Genomic DNA, 24578 nt, shown 5'->3' with positions numbered 1-24578 from the left:
CGAAGAATAGGTCGTCATGACAGGGACCTAAGTCCTTTTCTCCCATGACTGATATATTTTGTTTTTCTCTCTTTTTTTTTTCTTCAAATTGAACAAGGGAATGGTGGAAAAACCATGTGTCAGAACCAACCTCTCCACTGATGCTGGTGGAAAATAGCGGATAAGAGATCAAGGTTGGAAGGGGGTTTTGAGGGGACAGAGGGTTGCGTCCACTTTATCAGGAGTGTTTGAAGAACGGCTATCAGAAGTAGCATCATAAGAAGTACAATGCCGCGCCAACGAGGGAAAGGATCAAGTGTCCGTAATTGTCAAGATCCCCAAGGAGGGAAGTACTTCTTCAGGCGATATCCATTGATCAGAAAGGGATCATCAGAGGCATCCAGGGTCTGTATTTGGACAGAGCCATTAGGGTTGACTGCAAGTACCTTATAGGGGCCCATCCATCGCTGTTGGAGCTTGCCAGGAAACTTGCCAAATCGTGAATCATAGGCTAGGACCAAATCACCTTCTTTGAACTCCTTGTGCTTGATGAAGCTGTCATGGTAAGCCTTGCGTCGAGCTTGCGTGGCTTCCATGCACTGTAGAGCCATCCTACGAATTTCGTCCAAACATTCCAAGTGCAGGAGACGGCGTTGCAGTGAATCGTCATCCCCCAACCGCTCTTTGATCGCCACTCTCAAAGAGGGTAGTTCCAGTTCAACAGGAAAAACAGCTTCTGTACCATACACCAACTGGAAAGGTGTCTGTCCTGTTGCTGCTTTATGGGAGGTTCTGTACGCCCAGAGGGCCTCTGTAAGTCGATCGTCCCAATCACGACGATGTGCGGCAATCGTTCTTGTCAGAATCGAGCAGAGGATGCGATTGGTGACTTCGACTTGGCCGTTGGCTCTGGGGTAATAAGGAGTGGACTTGCGATGGCGGATCTTATACAATTCTGTCAACTCTCCCATGACTTTGTTAAGGAAATGAGTGCCTCTGTCACTTACCAGCTCTAAGGGACTGCCAAACCGGGTGATGATATTCTCATACATGAACAGGGCCACGCTGTTACCATCGTCCCGCTTGAGGGCTTTAGCTTCACACCACTTTGTGACATAATCCGTACATACGAGGATGTATCTGTTCTGTTTCCTTCTGGTGGGAGGATCGATCGGACCTACGAAGTCAATGCCCCACTTCTCAAACGGCTTCAACGGAAGGATAGGTTGCAATGGCATGGCACTTGTCTTCGTGGGTTTCCCCATTCTTTGACAAGCATCACATCTTTTACAGTAATCATAGGCATCCTTATGAATGGTAGGCCACCAATATCCCGCTAGCAGAGCCTTCCTGGCCGTAGCTTCTCCTGCAAAGTGACCTCCACATGGCTCGTCGTGGCAAGCCTTCAGAACAATCCCAATCTCGTCTCCTGCAACACATCTTCTGAGCATTTCATCTTTGCCTTTCTTGTACAGTGCACCACCTAGCAAGGTGTATGGGGCTGATTCTAGCATGAGCTTCTTCCTTTCCCGACTAGAAATACCAGGAGGATACTGTTGGGTTGCCAGCAGATTGGCAATGTCCGCATACCAGGGAATGACAGTTTCTACCAAGAATAGGGAAGCATCAGGGAGGTCTGGATCATCTCGTTCCTCGTCTGCAGTTTGTGGGATACGCGACAAATGATCAGCCAGGACATGGGAACGACCAGGCTTAGTAATCACCTCAAAGTCAAACTCCTGGAATAAAAGGAGCCATCTCATCATTCGTCCTTTCACATCTGCTTTGTTCATCAAGAAGGAGAGGGCCTCATGATCCACATAAAATTTAAAGTGGGTAGATAGGAGGTAATGGCGAAACTTCTCCAGGGCAAACACCATTGCCAAGCACTCCAACTCTGTCACTGTATAGTTTCGTTCCCTATCAGTGACTTTCCGGCTTGCATAGTAGATCGGTTGATCCAGCTTCGAGGATCCCTTCTGGCAGAGGACAGCACCTAAGCCTTCAATTGATGCATCAGTGTGTACGTGGAACTCTTTCGTCCAATCAGGAGGTTGCAGGATGGGTGCCTCTATCAGACACTGCTTCAGAGTGTGGAAGGCTTTGTCACATTCTTCCGTCCAAGTAAACTCTGCATCTTTCCTCAAGAGCTTGTGCAAGGAAGTTGCCTTTGTCGCAAAATGGGCTATAAACCTTCTGTAGTAACCCACATGGCCTAGGAATCCCCTCAACTGTTTGAGGTTGGTGGGTGCTTGCAGAGCTGAGATTTTTTCTATCTTTGCAGGGTCTGTTGATATCCCTTGTGCTGAGACAATGTGGCCCAACAGAACTCCAGAAGAGACCCCAAAGATGCATTTGTCGGGGTTGAGGGAAATCCCATACTCCCGGCATCGGTCAAAGCATTGTTCCAAATGTCCCCAGTGTTCACTGATCAAACTATAAACACAGAAGTCATCCAAATATACTTCGATAAAGTCGTGCAGATGATTTTGAAATGCAGCCATCATGACTCGTTGGAAAGTAGCAGGGGCATTGCAGAGTCCAAATGGCATCACTCGATAAGCGTAGGTCCCCCATTCTGTGGTGAAGGTTGTTTTGGATTGGTCTTCTTCTGCGATTTGGACTTGATTGTATCCACTGAATCCATCCAGAAGGGAATAAAGCTCATGTCCTGCCACTGTGTCCAACAGTTGGTCTGTGAAAGGGATAGGAAAGTGATCCTTCTTCGTCTTGGAATTAAGCTTTCGGAAATCCACACATATTCGCAATTTTCCATTCTTCTTGGGTACAACCACGATGGGTGAAACCCATTCACTGTTTGCCACTGGATAAATGAACTCGGCTTCCAGAAGCTTCAGCAACTCCGCTTTCACCAATGTGGAATAATTCGGGTTCATTCGCCTCTGTCGTTGCCGTACTGGCTTGGCATCAGGATCCAAGTCAATATGATGCTGACATATTGTGGGATCAATCCCCTTTAGGTCTTTGTAAGACCATGCAAACACGTCCAAATTTTCTTTCAACAAATTGTACAAGGTTGACAACTCCTCTTCTGGGAGACTGCTACCCACCTTCAAGTGGCGTTCAGTGCCTTCTGCATCCACAAAGGTTAACTGCCTTTCACCTTCTACTTCACGGATGAAGGTCCCGCGGACTGCTTCTGGGTAGAGATCTGACTCCTTCAAGGGAGTGATGTCCTCTTCTGATGTCCCACTAGAACCAACTTCGTCTTTTGGTGGAGACTTAGGTTGCTCCTTAAGACGTTGGAATGGGATAAGCGCCGTTTCGGGTTTGGTTTCAAGATTAATTACGTCTTGGCTTGAAGACTCATCTTCTGATGATACATCCAGGAACGTCACATAACAGGGACCCTCTGATGCCTGTTGGGTTGGTGGGATTGGTGCTTGTTGGCACGGTGCATCATCATCATCTTTCTTTGGCAAAGATAGGTTAGGACGGCAGGAGCCACTACTGAAAGACGGCTTGTTCTTCTTAATCCACGTCTTATAAAGGTTTTGCATATGAGAAGATCCATTTACCAGACCAAATGGTACCATTGCAATTCTGTCCCATAGCATGAGCTCATCGGCTTCTGATGCTTCTGGAACTTCTTCCCCAAATGTATCCTCTTCAAGGGGGATAGACTCTTCTGGCTCACTTTCATCATTCTCTTCGTCCATATCATATTCATCCTCTTCGGTCTCTGTCTCTGCTTCTGCTTCTGTCTCTGTTGATGCTTCTGCTTCTGTCTCTGCTTCTGTCTCTGCTTCTGCTTCTGCTTCTGCTTCTGTAGGAGCTCTGTAACAGAAGAACAGATTCTCTGTTTCCTCTCCTGCTTCTGTCTCTGGCTCTGCTTCTGTCTCTGTTGTGGCCATGTAACAGGGAGAGCAGTACATCCATGCTTCTATCTCACTGTCAGAAGTGATTTCAGAAGGCATTCCTGGTTCAGGCAGGAAGTATTCACCCATTGATAATGGCTTTGCATCTTTTGGAAGTCGGCTTGCTGTATCCACTGTTAAGGAATGTGCCACTGTTTTCTTAGGAAGGATCTGTTTGACAGCATCTTCGTCTGCTGACGTTCCATCTGTAGCCTCGTTAGGGGAATCAGAAGATAATTCCAAGGAGGTGGAACCATGTCCTTTTTGAGAACCATACAGTTTCAGCACCACTTTGTTGGGTCCTCTGCCCAAGGTCAAGGTTCCTTTGAACCAATCCGTCCTTGCTCGGGCTTCAAAAAGCCATGGTCTGCCTAGTAACAGAGGATAGGATGTACCATAAGAGTTTGGCTTCACCACCAGATAGGTTAGCCAATAATCTTTTCCAGCCACTGTAGTCTTCACATATGGGAGAATGCCCAAAGGCTTGATTCTACTCTGATCCGCCAGTCTGATGAGCCATTGGGTGGGTTGCACACCTTGTAAGCCTAAATCCTTCATTGTGACATCCGTCATAATGTTCACTGATGAACCTCCATCAATCAGTGCATTTGCAATGAAGCAGCCTTCTATCCACACACCAGTCTCTGGAGTACCCGGATCTAGAAAAGCATTAGCCACGTCCACTTCTTTTACAGGCTCTGGAGCCTTGTTGGACTTTGTTGCTGTTGGGGGAGCAATCCTTAAACCACGTCGTCTTGTTAGTATACTTTTGAACCTTTTCCGGCAATTGGGAGACAACATCAATAATTGTCGAAATGTGAGGTTTGGTTTAAAGGTATCTAGATCTCTAACTAGATCGTATTCCTTAATAGGATCCACTGGCTTCTCTAACCGATTAGGGAATGGGGCAACACCCATTTTCATTTTCCCTCTTTCTTCCAACAAAGGAATTACAAGAGCTTCTTCTGCCACTTGTGGCACTTCCTCCTCTTCTGTATCCTGGACCTCTGGTCCCGCCTCTGTAACTGTCTCTGTAACTCTCTGTGGCTCTGTAGGGCTCTGTACGGCACTGTTAGGCTCTGTTCTGTTCTGTTCTTCTGGTGGAAGATTGAACTTCACTGTTCTGGCAGGAGGGTTATGTTCTTTCTGGATAGGTGGTTCCTTCTGCTTTGCACGAGTGATGGCAGCAACTTCCAATTCCACTAAATTGGAAGTAGGCTCTTGGGCCTTGACCGGACTATCAGTAGCACTGTTTTTCGCTGGGGCTGGGCTTGGACAGTCTTTTGCAGTGTGGCCTTCTCCTTTGCATCGACTGCATAAGGGCTTGTAATCCACTGACCTTCGAGGATTTGGACAATTTGGTGAGATGTGGCCCTTTTCTCCACATCTGTAACACTCCACTTCTGATCTCTGACCACCGCCAGACTGTCTTCCTCTGTAACTTTGAGAAGGAAATCTTCTGGGTCCGAAATTAGGACCAAATTCTCTAGGCTTGGGTCCAATATCTTGTGTTGTCATTTTGGATTCCAGCAAGTTAAATCTTGCGTCTTCTTCCTTCCTTCTCCTATCATGCATCTCCTTCAGGGAGCAAATGTCCTCTGTATGGTTCTTCCGCAAACAGTAGGAACAGAAGGCTCCAGGGATGGTTGGTTTCCGTGTACATTCAGTGGCTAAATGGCCTGCTTGATGACACTTACCACACCAAGTATTTGACCGCATCACATCTCTTCCTGCTCCTGCAACGTTGGATATGCTCGCTGTGTTCACTTTCAACGTCTGTAGTTGCTCTGTAATCACATCCATCAACTCCTTTTTGATGTTTGCAACTGAGTTGGATAAATAATCCTTCAAGCTTTCTCCTCCAGACGTACTGGTAGGAGGGTTTTGAGGAGTCTCTGTAATCACTGCATAAACGGGTTGGGCTGGTACAGAGGGGTCTCTGTTCTGGTTCTGACTCAGAGCTCCTGTTTGAACTGTTGGCTGTTGACTCCAGTTGGTAGGGTTCCACTGTTGCTGCTGATTTGGCATTGAGGAAATTGGTTGAGACCATGGTTGTTGTGGTGGAACCACCATTTGAGGCATGGATTGTGGCCACTGAGGATTTGGTGCACTGTACTGTGATACCGAGGGCATCTGTTGGTAGGGATAGGGAACAGTCCCTGGGACTGCATTTGGTGGGTACATCATTCCTGGCACCAGAGGAGGTAGGACTCCTCTTCCTGTATTCATTGCTAATCTAGCTTCCACTTCATCGTACAGTCTTGCACCTTCTGTTGCAGCTTGCAGGGTGGCTGGTCTTTGTAGCTCCACAAACTTACGGACTTCTGGTTGTAATCCTCTGAGAAACACTCCCTTCTGAATGCCATCATCTAGATTATGGTTAGTCCATCTCTTCAAGATGGATTCCATTCGTGAGACATAAGCTTCTACTCTTTCTCCAGAGGACTGACTTAGGTTCATGAATTCCTCTCTCATCCGCTCTTCAAAACCTTCACGCCTGAATTTAGTGAGGAAGGCCAACTTCAGGTCGTCCCATGTGCCAAAAGTTCCTGCTGCTTGTCTCTCATACCACTGAAACGCCGCGCCCTTGAAAGTGGCGGGGAATATTGCCAACCAATGCTCAGGGGTTCTGGCATTGTTAGCCACACACGCTACCATAAACTCTGCTACATGAAGATCGGGGTCTTCATTGTACTCTCCCTTAAAAACTGGCAATGGGACTACATTCGCTGGTCTGTCATCAATATTTCCAGGACGGATCTGGCTTGGAAGTGGACCTCCAGCAGGAGGAGGAAGGGCTTGATGTGCCATTGGGACTTCTGTAAAGAGTTCCGCAAGGGCGTCCAAGGCGGCTTCTGCTGCGAGCTCGCTCTCAGCTTTGATTCTTGCTTTCTCTCTTCTTACGTACCTCTGGACTCGTTCTAACGCTTGCCTTTTTATTGCGTCATTCATCAGGGGGTTGGCTCCACTATGTTATTAGTGCTCCACAGAGGGTTAACAGAAGGCTTCAGTCTCTGGAGGACTCTCTTGCCAACATTTCTTCTACTTCTTTCTTTTCAACGTCCCTAAATTCTGCTTTCATGCCACTACACAGAGGAAGGTATTCGGTTCTGAAGGTGTCAAAATGCATACGTCTGAGCATGGTGGTGGTGCCATCATCATAGTAGTGCCAGCTTCTGATGGTTTCAACAGTGTATGTTGTGAAAAACACTTTGTCTACCAACTTCCAGTGGGTTGCTAATTGAACAAACAGAAGATTATCAGTACACCAAGCATCCCATGTATCTTGCTGTTGAGCATCCACGAACAAATTCCAACTCTTTTCCTTCTTGTCCCTGTGAACCTCTACAGACCAAGACTCCTGAAGCTTCTTCACAATCTCCCACTTGATGTTGTCTGGAAACTTCTCAATGAATGTCAAATCTTCCATGGATGTTCATTCTCTCTGTTTCTGTTCTTCAGTTTGTTCCCAAACAGTTTGCCACCAAGATGCAAGTTTCTGCTGCTTTAATAGGAAGAGGAAACTGCCCACCACATAGAGCATGCATCATGATGGTGATATGTTTCCGCCATTGTGGGATGAACTTCTTATGGAAAGTGGCTTTGATTATAAGGAATTCCAACTCTTCAGTGGAAGAAGGAACTTTACAATCATCCATTGAATTCTTCTCTTCTTAGCAATGCCAATTCCTTCATTTTTAGCCTCTTTTGGTGCTTGTTGATGGCAAGTTTCCCCGGCTGCGCACCAAAAACATGGAGCCCCAAGAGGAACACCAAGGAAAAGGGAATTCTCTTGCAAGAAAATCTATCTTGTAATATCAACAAGCTTGTTTTTCATGTTTCATATTGTCACAATGAAGAAAAGAACACCAGGCACAACAAATCTTCATGCAGCATCATGTAAATCTCCCACGGTTTTTAATAGAATCAACCATATTCTTCAACATCTTCATAAAATCCATCAATATCACAAAGAAAACAAAGAAGTACACCATCTTTGAATGGAATTACATCACATAGTATTCATCTTCAATATCTTCATAGTCTTCTCTCTCAATCTCTCATATACAATCACTTTGTTTCAATAGAATTGGCTATCTCTGACTCTCTCTCACACACTCCATCAATAATACATCATATCCTCACTACAATCTCTCAAAATTACTCTCAATAATCACTCTTAGGTCGTGGATACCCCTCCCAAGAGGTATGTCTGATATGAAGAGTCACCAGAGCCACTACAGTGTCTCTTCACAGCTCACTACTGTCACTTCACTCCAGTCTTTACTTGAGTCTTCAACAGCTACTTCTTCCACTTCTTTCAGCTCTTTTGCACTTGTATTCACCTCTTTCCAAGGCTAGAAAACTTTCCCCAAAGTCACACATACATTCCACAGAACACTTACAGAACAGTCTACAGAACAGTACCAGAACAGTTACAGTACAGAGACAGAACAGAAACAGAACAGAAGCAGAAGCTCTACAGAAGACCTACAGAAGGTTATAGAAGGTCATCAAAACTACATAACTCACTCTCAAACCATTTCAAAACTCTCACAAACCATTCACTAAGCTTTCACAATATCTCATTCTTCATCAATCCATACTCCATCCCTCCTTACAGAAGACAATCAGAACAAAAACAGACCAAAACAGAACAAAACAGAAGGTATACAGAACCATTCAGAACCTATCAGAACATCACAGAACCATCAACAAACATCATGATCTTCCAAAACACAATCAATATCATCCAAAACACTCTCAATCCACTTCCAAATCAATCAATCATCCCATAAAATCAACCATTCAGCTCTCAAAAACAACAAAAATCAGCCAAAAAACAAGTCATTTCAACACTCAACATTTAGCAAATTGGAATCATGGGTATATTATACTATCCTAGCTTCTTTCAAGCCTTGAGGTGAAGAGAAATCAAGATGGTGATGGGATGGTTCACTAGTATTACTTTAATATTGCCTACGCATTTATTAAACACCTATCCTCCATAGTTGGGCAACTAATAGTAGTGCTAGTAGGCTAGAAGATGCAATTGATGGTATTCTCTCACCATGTGCAATCAAAAGAACATCAAATATTGCTCCTCTAATAGCTCACCCTTTCACAATAGATGAGCTCGAATTTGTGATAAAAAAGAAGAAGATTGGTAAGTTTCTAGCTCACCCTTTCTACCATTTTAGAAAGGAGGGGTATCTCCGCTAGTCAATCATCCATGGGCTAATAAAGTTGATTCTAAAATCAATAGAGTGAATATTGCTCTCCCAATGGCCCCCCTTACAATGTTAAACGTGTGTTACAAGATTGTTGCAAAAGCCTTGGCGATGTACATCAAATTTCTCCTCCCCAAAATTCTCCACAAAGACCAATACCAGATCTCTACATGTACCTAATGCAATATTAAACTTGGCTTTGTCCATGACCACTCAGGAAGGATAGAAGGTTTGTCCTTATAAACATGGACATGGACAAAGCGTATGACAAAATTAGGTGAGACTCCATCATGGCAAAGGTTGGGATGGATGTGCTTTTGGGCTCCCTTTTGCAAAGTGATTAGTGGCCTCTTCATTACTGCTACAATAATTTTTGGTGTAAATGGGTTGATTTCACATAGCTTCCAACTCAAAAGATCAATGAGGTGAGGATGCCCACTTGCACCCTTGCTCTTTGTGGTCATCACTAATACCCTTCTCAAACGAATTTACTTCAAAGTGCAACAAGGCAACCCAAAAGGACTACCTCTACCTGATGGATCGATGTCATTCGCACAAATTTTTGTACATGATAACTCAAACATTATCGAGGCCAGCAAGTGAAACATAGATTCATTGTTAAATGCTTTTAGGATTTTTTGTTTTGTTTCAAGATTTGAGATCACTACCAAAAAGATAGAGATGTTATTCCTTTCCATTGTCAAAGATGAAGAGTGGTTGAAGAGCTATGGACATCATTGATCAAGCCAGGCCAAATATTCAAAATACTTAGGGTTCTCCATGGGGATAGTCTTAATTGAAAAGCAAAAACTCAACTAGATCTTACCAAGGTGAACATTAAGATTGCCAAATAACAAAGACTACCTATCAAACTATGTGGAAGGATTTTAATTGTCAATGTAATGAACAACCTAATGGCATCCTTTGTAGTAGTAGCAAATGCCTTCTCCAAACTAGCTAGGAGACCTTGGACAGAAGGGAAGAGAAATTGTATGGAGATATGCCAATCACACTAATTTGCATGTAGTAGTATGGAGTCTCTTGTGTGACTCCAAGCCCAATGAGGGGCTAGGAATAAAAGCAATGAGTATCAATGTAGCCAATTTGGTTTTCAAATTCATCAAGCCTAGGGCTAGACCAATATATTCTTTGGCCTTAATCATGGCTAACTAGATGTACATGGCCACATCATCCATAGGGAACTAGGCTAATCTTTGTTGGTAGGACATGACTTAGGTTGAACTTGATTTCAAAATTAAGTAGTCACACATAAGAAGTGTTCTACTGAAAGTTAGAAGGCAACCATCAACAGAGTTTAAGCTCACTATCGAAGTTTGATAGCATGGGAGATCCCTCCCTCTTATAACATGCATGGTGTTTTCCAGTGGCATATGAGGATGGAATATCTTAGGTCAAACAAGACCTTAAAATAACTAGAGCATTGTAGAAGAAGGGCTTAAAACAATGGCTAGATGTGTGGGACCCAAGAGAGGGTAACTTCTTGCAAATCTCAAGGCTGGGATCGAGATTTTGTCTCAATTCATGAAAAATTGAATGGTTGGAAGAAAACTTAGGTAGGAGGAAAGAAAATTGGCTCATATGCAAGGCCATTGTATAGAGAAGCCCACTTAGATCTTTGTTAACCAATCAAGGAAAATGTATACTCTTACCAAGGTGAAAATGACTTTGAGTCCCAAAAGGAAGATGACTTCATCAAACACAAGGCCAAGTGAAGAAAGATATTCTTGAGGGAGCATTGCAAAGCTTGGTGTCATCAAACTAGGAAAGCCTGTGTAAGCACTCCATCTAACAAGCTAAACACTTTGTTATGGAAGATTTGTGTAAAGAAGTTAACACTTTGCTATGGAAGATTTGTGCAAAGGATTTAAACACTTTGCTATGGAAGATTTGTGCAAAGAAGTAAAGCACAATAGATAGGTTGACTACATTCATGAAGATATTGCTATACTGTTAGATGTTCTTCAAGGTGAGTGAATCCATACATCATGTCTTGTGGTTATGTCCTACAGGAGAGCCAATATGGAAGGAGATAAAATCATGGAAAGCAATAGTGGGACTAAATACTAGTATCAAATGAAAGAAACAACTTTTGGTGTTAGCGAAGAATAGATGAGGAAACAATGAAGGTATGGCACATAATAATAGTTGGGACTATTAGAATTGTTTAGGCAAAGAGAAATTAGGTAGTCATAGCTAAAGGAGTGAGGCTAAACACCTAGGCAATATGTGGTCAAATTGTGAGGGAGGTATTAGCCCTCCTTAGGAGATCGAGGGAGGATGTTTTTAAGATTAAACATAGGCTGCTTAGAAAGGTTGTTTTGAGTTTTTGGGAGCCAAGTCCTTTAACACCCTAGTAGCACCTACATGATATAGATGTAAATATCATTGTTAGAAATATCAATATTATTCTCGCATTTTAAAAAATATAGTTATATATGTGATAGATCCTTGGGGAGTCCACCTTATAGAACATGTAAGATACCACGTGAGTTCAAAAGAAAGGGTATTATATTTAGTAAAATTTACAGGATTATATTTATAAAAGGATTTTTTTAATTACAATTTGAAAAAAAATCCGTAAGTTTAGTAAAGGAAAATGGGTCATTTTAAGGCCTTATAACATGTAAAGAAAGGGTAGTTCTTAATGTCCTTTGAATGCACATTATGTAGATGATTTCTTATAGGTGGACTCCCCAAGGATAGTTCGAGGATAGTTCGGCTCTATGATGGAGGTGGAATAACAAGGCAGAGAGAGAGAGAGAGAGAGAGAGAGAGAGAGAGGTGTGGAAAATCCCAATAAATACTTCATCACATAGGCAATGTCATTAGCTCATGTTCATGGAGTGATAACCAATCCTCCTAGGGGGCTATTGTTTTAGGCTTTGAGAGTGGATATATTCTTTGGATTGTTCAAATGGCTTTTTGTGTGTTACCACACATGGAGGTGTTCTTTTTATTCGACAATTTTTGTTGTGAAATCATGATTCATTTGGTCTAAAACCCTATATGTTGACTTTTCAAAGCCTCAAGAGTTTGGAATATGTATAAGGAGTTGGTTTTTTAAAAATATCAAAGTATTTGCTTTGCATAGCTTATGAGAAGCCAAGAAAACCTAATATGAAGTTGACTTTTCAAACCCTCAAGAGTTTGGAATAGGCATAAAGAGTTGGCTTTTCAAACACTTCACAATGTAAACTTTGCATAACTCCATATTGAGTTGGCTTTTCAAATACTTGAGTGTGTTCACTTTGCACAGAGTGTTCACTTTGCACAGGTGGAGAGGTCATGGGAAGCCATAAAGACCCTCATGTGAAGTTGACTTTGGAGACCCTCAAGAGTATGGAATAGGCATAGGGAGTTGGCTTTTCAAACACTTCAATGTGTTCACTTTGCATAGTTGCCTAGCTCATGGATGATGGGAAGCCATAAAAACCCTCATGTGAAGTTGACTTTTCAAACACTCGCGAGTTTGAAACAGGCATGCCGCATAGAGAGTTGGATTGACTCAAGACCGTTCACTTTGCATAGCTTGTGGGAAGCTAGAGTCAAACTAATATGCAAAGGTGAATTGGGAGGAGCTAATCACGACAGTAAATTGGTTTTGGGGAATATGCCGCATGCTTGGCAAAACAAACAAAGATGTGGCTAAGATGCTTGTTCTCTAACTAAACTCTGAGTGTCCTGGCTGTAATCCTCACTATTGTGATCCAAAGATATTAAACATAAGAGATTAAAAATATCCTATATTTTAGTGTCTATACATTATAAATAAATGAGTCCGGAACGGTGGAACCGTTAGCTTTTGGACTTGTGTCCGTGTAATAAGAGTTCAGGCCATAATAGCGCTGCTGCTTAATCGATTAAACAAGTGACCGTGGAGATTGGATGGACGTCCAACTTCCAAGTTGTGAAAGCCGGCAGATTGTCTGTGTTAAAAATCAAGATTCTTGCAAACGGGTAGCACTAAAGGGGCGACAAATTTCACTATTCAAAGAATCGCTGACTGTAGAATGGACAGGAATGGCGATTCATGATCTATAATGCTTTTCACACATTAAGCACGGAATTAGACATTATGAGGCTCGCTCTATGGGTGCCCACTTAGAGTTGCGCCACGCGCGGGCTATTGTAGAGTTCGACCTCTGTGAAGGCCCCGGTGATTGGCAGCCAATCGAGGACCCTCTCTGTGACATCAGGGTTCAGGCTAGTGTCAAGTTGGACGTCTGCTACCCACTGCGTCTTCTTCTGGTCTTCTCTGATCTAGACTCTTACCATCTGTCGTTAAATGTCTACTGCAACTGCGATGACAACTGTGGGGCCCGTCAACTTGAACCTGAATTTAGATGGCAATTATGCAATTCAACCTCCCAGACGCAGAGTCTGGGACTGGCGCGTGCCTCTACCCTTATGGACTTAAAAAGGCAGTCTTTTAATCTTTTCAATAAAGAACGTGGTCTCAAAAGTTTGATGAACATCTTGGTACATTTTGCGAGGATCGACGGTCTACAGCAGACAGATGTCTAATTGGCTGAACGAAAGTCAGTGTGTTGTTTAATGGTTCTACAATTGTAAGTGCCGAAGCAATTTTAAATGGATTGTTGTGTGATCCCTCTCGCTCGATTTAAGGGGAGCCGGCTTGATCTGGTCAAACTAAGGACTAAGCAAACACTATATCGATTAATCTACAGGATCTAAACCTGGTTCGAAGGGGAGAAGGAATGGATGAGTGAGAAGAGGACAATCAGCGACATGCTGCCATGAATTCTCATTGATGTTGTATACGAGGCCCTGGTTGTAGAAGTAACGGCAAAAGAAGATGAGGTGCCCCTGCGCAGTGCAATAGAAGCATTCAGAAGGGGAGCTGAAGAACTGCTCACAAATCGCACGAGGCATCTTGCCTACTTCTTTCCATCTGAAGGTAGTCGGATCCAAGCACCATATGTAGAGGCCCAGCACATAGCGACGGAGGGCCTTCCCGACGATCACAATGCTGCCCCCGCATTCCACCAAATGTCTGAACTTTGAATAACCAGGTATCCTCCCTGTTGGCATCTTGATCCACACCTGTTTCTGCAAACTGAAGGCCAGCAGGCCATAGCTGCTGGTCTGTTGGAGTCCCCTTGTCAGGCAGAGATAGTAGCCGCAATGCTCTATCGAGCCGCCGTTTCGGCTGATCTGCTCATTTTGTGGAATCGACTCGCAAAGAATCCAGGCTCCCTTCGCCGAGTCGTAGATTTCTGTTGTTCTCTTGTACATTTGATGGCTGCCGACGCCAGCCTGGAGAGAACCTGCCACCAATATCTTGTAGGTCATGGACTTCCTGTCTACGGCCATAGAAATGAACAATGGCACCCTCCTGTGTAGCATCGACGGCAGCTCCTTCCAGCTTTTTGTTAACGGATTGCAAACCAGCAGGCTTGCATAGCCGGTCTCGGAGTTGGACGAAAGGAAGCATATGAGACCTTTGGCTGCCGCGACAGGGTACGCGTCGGTAGGAAGGAAATCCACAGAGAAAGCGTACCATTTCTTGGAGCGCACCTCGTAAGCTGAGAGCTGATGATAGCGAGATCGATTCAGAGCCAAGAAATAGGCTTTGTTGTGATCATGGCTCTCTTGAGCATTGCCAAGGGAGGTAGAGATCATAAGCTGCGTTCTGAGATGGAGGAATGAGGGCGAGCAGACCAGTGACCGCCACGCCTTGCAGACTGCTCGGAAACGAAAAATGCTTGACACTGGTAAAACGGCCAAGATGCGCTCGATAATTTCTAGAGGTAGATGGCTCCAAAGATAGGGTTGCAAGGCGACGGCCCCGCAGAAGAAACAGACGCTCGAACTAGAAGAAGCTGACGATGAAGACGAGCACGAAGTATTAGACAAGAAGCTGCTTAATGTGCAGCTGTCAACATGACCGGCGACCGATCTTGATCCGTTTCTTTGATAAGAGTGAAGCAAGGCACTGTCGTTGAAGCACCAGCCCTGGACATTAATGTTGAAGTCGCTATTGACTTCACAGGAAAATGAAGATGAATCTGCATATTGAATGGCTAGAGAACGCCGCACTAGCTTATTCGGAGGATTAAAGAACGTGTCTGAAGACAAGCTCATGCTCTACCACGATGAGCCACCACAAACGAATGGAGGCTAAGATGGATTAAAAAGCATTGTGATCAGAAAACGGCGATTGCTGTCAAAGTGCTTCACGACCTTGCTGCAGATCATCAGGAGAAAGCTTGGTGAATTAATACGTGGGAATAATCCATTCTTGAGGTCTTGCACTGAGTACCTGCACACCAATCTAGAGTTTAGAAATCGATCCTGAGAACCGTACGTTGTCAATTTCAATCTTAGAATCTTGTCCGGCCTATACAAATGCAATCTTCGAATAGGAAAATTTCTTTGATAGACCTGCTCATGTGATATTACAAGGACAAATTTCTTTGATCGACCTTCTTATATACTATTACAAAGACAGGTTTAAAAGTTTGCCTAATTGCTTGCTTCTGAAGAAAACTATGTTTCACATCTTGATCCGAAGCTTACCTGATTCCATGAGTCAGAAGTTGTTCAATGGCCTAATCTGACTATACTATTTCCATATGCTGACTCTTTTTCTGGAGAGAAGAAGTCGGCCGCCCTCGAAAGCTGCTTCTTTGAAATCAGTATTTTCGTACCCTTTTCAACCTCGCAGCTATGGCGCAGCAGGCTTCTTTCTGGAATTTATGTGTGGTAATACGCCTCAGCTGGCAGCAGGTGATGTCGGATGCCGGGGAGAGGCACGAGGGCTGGGTCAAAAGATAGGCGAGACAAGACGTCGTCTGTTGGTGATCATTTAAACGCGCCTAACGACGGTTGCAAGGTCAGGCTCAGGAGCAAGGATCGGCGATCAGGAGAGCCAAAGGCTGGTGGCAAGAAAATGGAGAAGGAATCGGAAGCAGGAGGAGGAGGAGTAGAAGGTGAAGCAGAAGAATAAAGAAGAAGGAGAAGGAAGAGAGAAGGAGAGGAGATGGCGAAAAGGAGGAGAAGGAGAAGGCCACGCAGCAGCACGACGTCGCCAAAGGAAAGAAAAGGAGTAGAACGACGTTCTTTATATGCATCTCGCGTGTTGGTGCTAGCAAGAATTCACAAATTAGAATACCTGCTTCTCTCCTTTTTCCCCCTTCTTGGGGCCCCCTAGGCCCTAGGGCCGAGAGAGAGAGAGAGAGAGAGAGGTTAGAACCTTGAAACCTTCTATTGTTTAAGGAGGATTAGAAACATTACTAACCGACTAGTAAACTTGAAGAGATATTTGTGCTACTCGGAAGCACAACCTAGGGGGTTTGAACTCAAGCATTTGCACAACAAGGTCTTTGCGCATGTCTTGCATAGTTGTTAGCAAGGAATAAAGAAACTATGGTTTATGCTTGTAACTTTGCCCTAGAAGGAAATTTTATGGAAAGAGGAGCATAGTTTATGTAGGCTGTTAGATGCATTATATAGCTTAACAAAGCCATTATGTGAAAAGGCCCTTTAATTCAGCGCGCACTCAAACTAACAAAGACCATATATGATAGGTGAATAGGAAGGGGAGGGTGGGCCGGGGGTGTGAAGGATGATGCCTCCAAGGCACCAAAAAATATACAACCCTACAAAGCCTCACCCAAAACATGTCACATTTGATGTTGAATGTTTTGTGCATGGTTTTTAAAGAAGTTTTACCCAAATTACTAAAATGAAGGTCACTCAATCATCTTAGAAGTTCTTGAAACCTCTATCTATAAGAGGTTGATCTTTGTAAACAATTGAGGGTCTAGCTATGTGTTGTACATAGCAATCACATTTGTACAAGCACACATATACAAACACATTGTGTGGGCTCATCCCTTTACCAAAAGATGGCACATAATGCATGAAGGAACATAGCTCAATGGATTGGTATCCTAGATTTAGCTATTGACCTTAAATAAGCCTCAAGGGGTGTAGTGATCATGTAAGTACCTTATGTAGTAGATCATTAAGTGGCTCTTGTGATGGGGACACATTAAACTTGCACAAGGGCATCACAAAGAAAATAAATTTCGTGGATACAAGTCAATGGTGGATGAAAGCACTTTAGAGATGATGGAATTTTCAATTGAGGAATAAAGGGAGGGGACCAAGAAGACATCAAGCACTATGCAACAACATAAAAATTAAAAGATAGAGATTTTAAATCTCAAATGTATATACAAGAAGAAAACGATCCTACACCTATTCTTCACATTGTTTTTTGTCCTCTCATCTTTTTTACCTTATTGGGGAATGAGGGTCCATACATTCGACACCTCATGTGGAGTGGCCCAACCCTTAGTAGCACCTTTATTCAACTACCAAAGGGGGGGGGGGGGGGGGGGGGGGACCGAATGGGTTAAGCGAAGCAAGAGTATTTTTTTAAATTTGTGATTACAATCCATTATGTTGAATTACGAAAACCATTGGCTTACAATAGAGTTATAAACCATTGGATTAACATAGAGTTATACTTTCGAATGTGAAGGGGGCTTTGTCAAAGCTTCACACACTAGGCATCTTTCTAGCTCAAGTTCCCCAATGGAAACCTTTTAATAATTAGGTACTTCTTAAGAGGCACTACCAAGGATCCATGCTGATAAGGGAAACATTAAGGTTTTTGCACTCAAAGGTCATTGTTTAATCTCTCTAATTTACCTCATATAGCCCACTAGCAATTACACATATTAGGGCCCATCAATGAGGAGCTCACTCCTATAGGTAAAGATGTCTCTCTTTGAAAGGTGATTTAGGAAGGGAATCCCAACCAAGGATTATAGAGATGTCAAGCATAAGATTAACAAAAGAGGAGATAACTGAAAATCCTAAATCATTAAAAAAAAAACAAGGCGATTTCAATGTCCACACAAAATCAAAATTTCTTGTTATATGAACTTTGAAAATATCGTAGAAGAACATCTAAAATTGAGTTATAAAATTTTAAAGCATATAAACCTCAAAAATATCTAGTGTAATACTAAAATGACAAAAACTATAAAATTTACTAAAAGCTAAGAAGGTTTGAGGCCTAAGTTTTTTGGCATTAGCTCCAAATACATTTCTATGAAAGCTTGTACAACATTTGTCATATTGTTAAGGTTGTACACAAAACCTAGAATAGCATGATGTCTTACAATTGTTGGACCCTACGTGAATGCACCCCACATTTTTAGAATTTGCATGCCCTTCAATGCTACCATGACAAAAGGGAACTACATGATTGTATCTTTGGTCCTTGTCGAGAACACTTTGCCTAGATTAAGAAGTGCTCCTGCGGACAAAAGCATGTGTGTGCATGCGTGTGTTGAACCTAAAGTGCCATCAACTTTGCAACAATAACAAAAATCCATTCTTGCAATAACATTTCTTCCCTAAAGAGCTCACCCACCACCTTTACACATATCTTGTACAAGGGTTCCCACCCACCACTTATATGCACTTCTTTTACAAAGTTTCTACCCACTTTGTATTCAGGGTAACCACCCAATCCTTTGAAGAGATGCCTACATTTTCAAATCTCAAGTCCATGTTGTTCGTGTTGTGAACATGATATTTTTACATACAAAACTTGCCTCTTGCATATCATGCAATTGATTCGGATGATGGCAAGCTTATGATTTCATTTTAAAAAATACAACTCCCCCACTTGATATGTGTAAAGGCCAATACACTCAACTTTACAATGTGACTCACTTTGATACTCAATCTAGAATGCTCCTATCCACTCGGCACTATGGTTCCAATAGATTATTTGCAATACACAGTCTTCTCAAACTGCAAGATGTATGCATAGTCTAAGTGGTTTCCTATTGAGTCATGTCATAGTTATTAGAATGTTGAGGCCCCTCTTGAATTGACAAAAAGAACCCTATACTAAATTTTCAATCCTTGAAAGCTAAGCTAGCATTCACTTTTCTCTTTTCATCAAGACCTAAGTTTTGCCACGAGGAACTCAAAGAGAAGTACAAGCATTTCCAATTGTGATTGCCAAGCCTTGATAATATGCTGATTGGGCTTAGTTTCAAACTTGTACAACTTCTACATAATAATATAAAGGCATGCTTGTCAGATGCTTTCAAAAACTATAAATTTCTTTGTTTATACTTCATCAAGGAATGTGCATGCACTTTCATGCATAGATGTGCAGTACATGGAATGCAATTTACAAAGTCTAAAGTCACACGTGCATATTATTTAAGTGGGCATGGAAAGAGAATGATGAAATTAAATTTGTCAGATGCTAGATGTCAAAATGTAAAGGCCTCAAGGTGTGACAAGTTTGTCTCTAAGGTTTTATTAAATGTCAGAGGCGAAAAAGGTTTACTTTGATAACTAAGTATATTTAACCTTTGTTAGTTACATTCATATCAGTAGAGTACATTTCTTACTCTTTTTTTTAATGGAAGTCATTGTGGAGATAAATGTACTAACAAGAATAAGATTATGTGACCCTTCCTATTTCTACTCCCTTTTGGAGAAGCTAGATAGATGGTCACCATCATGTCATTCGTATTATACAAGCTCTTAGTGGGTGTAGTACAATGATAAGATTCCAACTCTTTTCTATCAACATGTTCTTATCTACATCAAGGGGATGGCTAGAAACCATCTTACATAGTAGTGCTACTTCTCAAATACAATAATACAAATTTAATTGGGAATCTAAAGAGAGAATCTTAGATTTCTTGCATGAAAATTTAGCTCACCATGGCTTTCTTGAAATGAAAAGTGTGTTGCACATATCAATCACTAATAATGGCCCAAAAGACTCAATTTGGCATGTGAGAAACTCAAGATAGGTCATGTCTTTAAGCTCATTTTTCCAATTTCTCCATGCAATAATATGCATTTTATATCATGAAAATGTGTGTATATTCATACTTACACAACTTCCCAAACTTGCATCATGTTCATATTTCGTTGTATGATAAACCTTTTACAACTGAACTTCGAGAGTTTCAAGGATGTACTTACCTATGATAGATCATGTGTTTGATGTTTTGTCAATGTCATATTAGCTTTGAATATCTTTTTTCCCAACCTTTTTGAGTGTAACCTAGGTCCCAATGTGATCCTAATGTGTTTCTTTGATGGTAAAGTAATGTATTTTTCATAGGAGAAATCAAAAGCAAAGTATCATCCCAATAATAGCACGTGTGCATTAGAGAGATCTCAAGAAAAAATGTTGAGTCAAATTAGTTAGTCACCAACAAAATGTATTTTTTGTGTTTAGCACAAATGTATATAAGTTTTCAATCTTTAGCTTACATACCTAAAAGTTAGTCTATACAAATAGAAATGACAACACATTACTACTGAGGTGCTATGGCATATTCAATGTTGTTGCTTTATAAGGGAAAGGTGATTAGCTATGAAAATTAGTGGTAGAGGCAATAAATGGCATGAAGCAATAGGTAATCACATTCATAGGCAAAAAAATTTCAAAGCTTTATATTTAGTAATTAATTTCTAAAAAGTGCATTGCTAGGTTTGATTAGTGGTAGAGGCAATAAATGGCATGAAGCAATAGATAATCACATTCATAGGCAACAAAAATTCAAAGCTTTATATTTAATAATTCATTTTTAGAAAGTGCATTGCTAGGTTTGATTGTAAAGCAATTGTATAGTGTACTTGCCTTTGCAACGTCTCCTCTCTCTCCCAAATCTTTCACCCTACTTCATGTCTACTATTACTTACAATATTCACATTCCCATTGGGCCTTCACCATCTATCTCTCATTTTCATGGAAACATTCCTTTTATACCCTTTCTTGTCCCTGATTTAAGTAAAGCACAAGGTAAAGAACCGCAAACTCTATATTGGTATGCCTTGGTATTGCAAAAAGAATTTCATTGTCAAGATTTTTGAAATCTTATTTACCAGCTTTGAAGTTTAAGATTTTAGCTCTTAATTTGATATGTTTAAAGTCAAATAAGTTGAAAGATATTGACCGTTGCACTCTATGAGTTCAATGTTGGGACCATTAGACACACCCTTATTATTTCAAAGGCTCGACATGAGAAGCCTATGACTATCTCCCACCTAGTCTACTCACATGCACAAGCACAACAAACTAACCTACCAAATGATAGATCGATTCAAGGTAAATATATTGAGCACACTTAGCAATACTTACTATGTTGTAGTCACAATGCATTGACAAGCCTCACTCCATGATCTATTTAGATGGTCCTTTGCTCACAATCTTGCTTCTGTTGTTGCCCACGTAGAGAGGCATTGCCTATGATGAGCTTGAGAAAATGAAGAGAAGGATAGAACTTCATGTAGCCATGTCGCTTACTCCCTCACACTCTCTACATTTGTAACTAGTTTGACACTGAGATAGGTAGATGGGATAAGCTATCCATCTTTCAGGCTGCTGATTATAGCATTGATAATTCAAATTGAGATGTTATGTCTAGTAGACCCATTTTTTGCACTATTAGATTATTAGAATTTACAGAAATCTTGATACATGTGAGTAATACCCCACTCACTACATTTGGGGTCTGCTTGATTTTCTAATGAAGGTTCTTGCTTCTTAGGGAAATTTCTTGGCATGTGCCTTCGTTGGTGGAAATTTCAATATTCAATTGTTTCAATTGAGTAGATAGTTCCTTTTTCTCACCCACATCTTAGCATCATCATTGGAATAAGACAATGATCCACTATGAAGATCATGATACCCTCATCATCATATGCCACATAATGATTCATGTATTCCTCATCATCATGCAAATCTTCCACTAGATGTACAAGAGGGTCACTAGGGGGGGAAGCTATGCTGGGACTAGGGGGCTTAGATATTCTTGAGGGATTGATTTCGACTCTAGGAGTAGTTGGGGGCCGGGCTTGTAAAGCTAGTTGTAAATTTTGGGTTGCCTTGGATTATTAAGGTTGTAATTAAATTGTTGGCCAAAATTTGGGTTAGGGCCTAGGAGCCTATGGTAGGGAGCTCTACAACATGTGGCTTCATGCCCAAAGCATCCATCATTAGCACAAGTGCATGCTTGCTTTGAGCATTTTGAGGATAGATAGTCTTTGTTGCAATCTATGCACTACATATTTTAATGTTAAGGTCGGGAAAGCCTCGAGGTATCAACCAACTTCATCAGCCACCTTGAGTAGGCATTGAATATCGACATAAGTACTCAAATTTTTCTGTAAAGAAGGTGCATGATTATCATATTAAAATGTTTACATTGATTATTATTTACTCTTTTAGCAAGTGAAAGGTAACTTGATAACAAAATAAAAGCACATTGGGCTTCTTCAATTTCTTGGCAGGCATGCAAAGCCCTATCAAAAGCTTGGCGGGCCTCTAAAAATCTATATAATAACCCTATGGGGCCCCATCAAATCTTTTTCTCTTTCTCTTTTAGGTAAGCTCTCCACACACACACACACACACACACACACACACACACACACACACACACACACACACACACACACACACACACACACACACACACACACACACACACACACACACACACACACACACACACACACACACACACACACACACACACACACACACACACACGTGCACACACACGCACGCACATGCGTGCGTGGACACACATGCACATGCACACGCACATGTGTACACACACACACACACACACACACACACACACACACACACACACACACACACACACACACACACACACACACATGTTGTTTAGTGTGTGTGGTAGGGCATGCCTAGCAATCAACATACACCATGAATTCTACAGTGAACTGAATTCAAGGTATGCACATCATGAGAGACGATCGTCTCTTATGACTTAGTGTGCATACATGCATGTATATGTGTGCATGCATAGACACAAGTCCATGATAGGAGGGGCTATTTGACTAGCAATTGTCATGAATTCAATATATACATGTCATGGGGATTGATGCGGCAATCCTCTCTTACCATTCACTGTGTATTTGTGTACACTCCACACACATGTGCATGGCAAGGAGAAGAAGCTAGCTAATTGGCATGTGCTATGCATATCATGAGGAGGTTCTCCCTTATCACACATTATTTGTATGCTAGAGTCTTTGTGTATATGTGTGTTGGGTTGTGGGGCATGTGGAATGGCATGTGCCATGTATTCAACACATACATGTCATGATATCCTCTATCTCATGATTTGTGTGTGTGTTGGGTCAAAGATACTTGTCAACCAGGCGTTCAACTATGAATTTGCCAAGTGTCTTTTGAAAAGTATATCAAAATCAAATTGGCACTATATCATGAACTTAGCATAGATGTGTCATTTTGGTTGTGACACCTTCCCTTTCCCCTTTGGTATGGATATGCATTTGGTTGTGAATTTGATCGGATAGTGTCTTGATGGGCTACACATGAATAGACAAGTGATGAGCATTTAATTGTGTATTTGGCTAGTTTGACATGCTAATTATTTTATATTGTTTGATGGGATGGGTATTTTGGTCATATATTCAGCCATAAAATGTCGTCACCTATGTGTATTTGTATTAAGAAGTTACAACAATTTTGCATTTTTAACCTCAATGACCAATGACTTATTACAATTTACATATATTTTTCAATGTATTTTATGTCATGCATTTGTATTTTTATATTAAATATTGTATGCAATGCTAGTCTAACTTAAAATTGATATAATGCAAGTGTGTGTTAAATTGAAGATTATATGCAATACCAAATTAACTTAATATTGATAAATTTAGTTGGGAATAGTATTACTAGAAGATTGCTTGTGACTAAATCATCTTGCTTTACACACTGATGTTGCACATAAAGGGACATGGTACAACTCTTTTTTGTCATTGTGGCATTCCACTTTAGCATCTTGCAAAGCTCATCAACTAGATAATGAGAAGAGTTCTAAAGTAGACATGATAGCATAACGAGTGTTTAAGAAGCTAAAGCAAGATCCAAAATGACATTTTTGGTAAAGATGGAATCTAGGTTATAGAAAGGTTTATGCTTAGGTAATCATGAATTCAAGAGTAGGGTGAAAGAATGGTTTAATGGTGCAAAAAAAGGAACAATTTTGTTTCTACTTGGTTAATGCTTCCAATATTTTTTAATTTGGACTTTAGAGGGAATTCATTTGATGAGAATAGTTAAAATTTTAAGAATATCTAGGTGGTCACAAAATATTGGGGCCCAAAGTGATGTGACACAAGATGTGTGTGTATTACACTACAAGGAATTGGGCAATTAGCGACGTCGATTAGCGACGGCGGATATCGGCGTCGCTATTGGCATCGCTATTTGCGTCGCAAAATAGCGACGCCGCAGGAAAACAAACGCGGCCGAAACCCGAGCACCGTTTTCATTTCTTTTGCTTCGACTTTTGAGAGCGAGAGTGAGGGAGAGAGCGAAGGCTTTGTGAGAGAAGAAGAAGAAGAAGCCGTTGTTCGTGAAGGAGAGGAGGAGCCCTCATTG

General features: G+C 41.6%; 1 protein-coding gene across 1 annotated transcript; it reads right to left on the bottom strand.

The window, feature by feature from the left end:
- Nucleotides 1-13088: 13088 nt before the first annotated feature.
- On the bottom strand, nt 13089-16538 carry LOC148031312 (F-box/kelch-repeat protein At5g15710-like). Its single transcript, XM_087684836.1, has 2 exons — nt 15650-16538; nt 13089-15392 (listed from the first exon to the last, which is right to left on the bottom strand). Exon 2 carries the CDS (start codon nt 15212-15214, stop codon nt 13787-13789), a length of 1428 nt encoding a protein of 475 aa, XP_087540962.1. The 5' UTR covers nt 15215-15392; nt 15650-16538; the 3' UTR covers nt 13089-13786.
- Nucleotides 16539-24578: the final 8040 nt, after the last annotated feature.

The sequence above is a fragment of the Lygodium microphyllum genome, chromosome 9 (assembly GCF_053477565.2).
Source record: "Lygodium microphyllum isolate KBCC chromosome 9, Lygodium_microphyllum_v1.1.10, whole genome shotgun sequence".
NCBI lineage: Eukaryota > Viridiplantae > Streptophyta > Polypodiopsida > Schizaeales > Lygodiaceae > Lygodium > Lygodium microphyllum.
Note: the sequence above shows the minus strand (reverse complement) of the source record. Positions and strands in the feature narration are given on the sequence as shown.

What these genes read in the sequence shown, in the direction of transcription:
- LOC148031312 (XM_087684836.1), bottom strand. Translation starts at nt 15,214, where the DNA reads ATGAGCTTGTCTTCAGACACGTTCTTTAATCCTCCGAATAAGCTAGTG.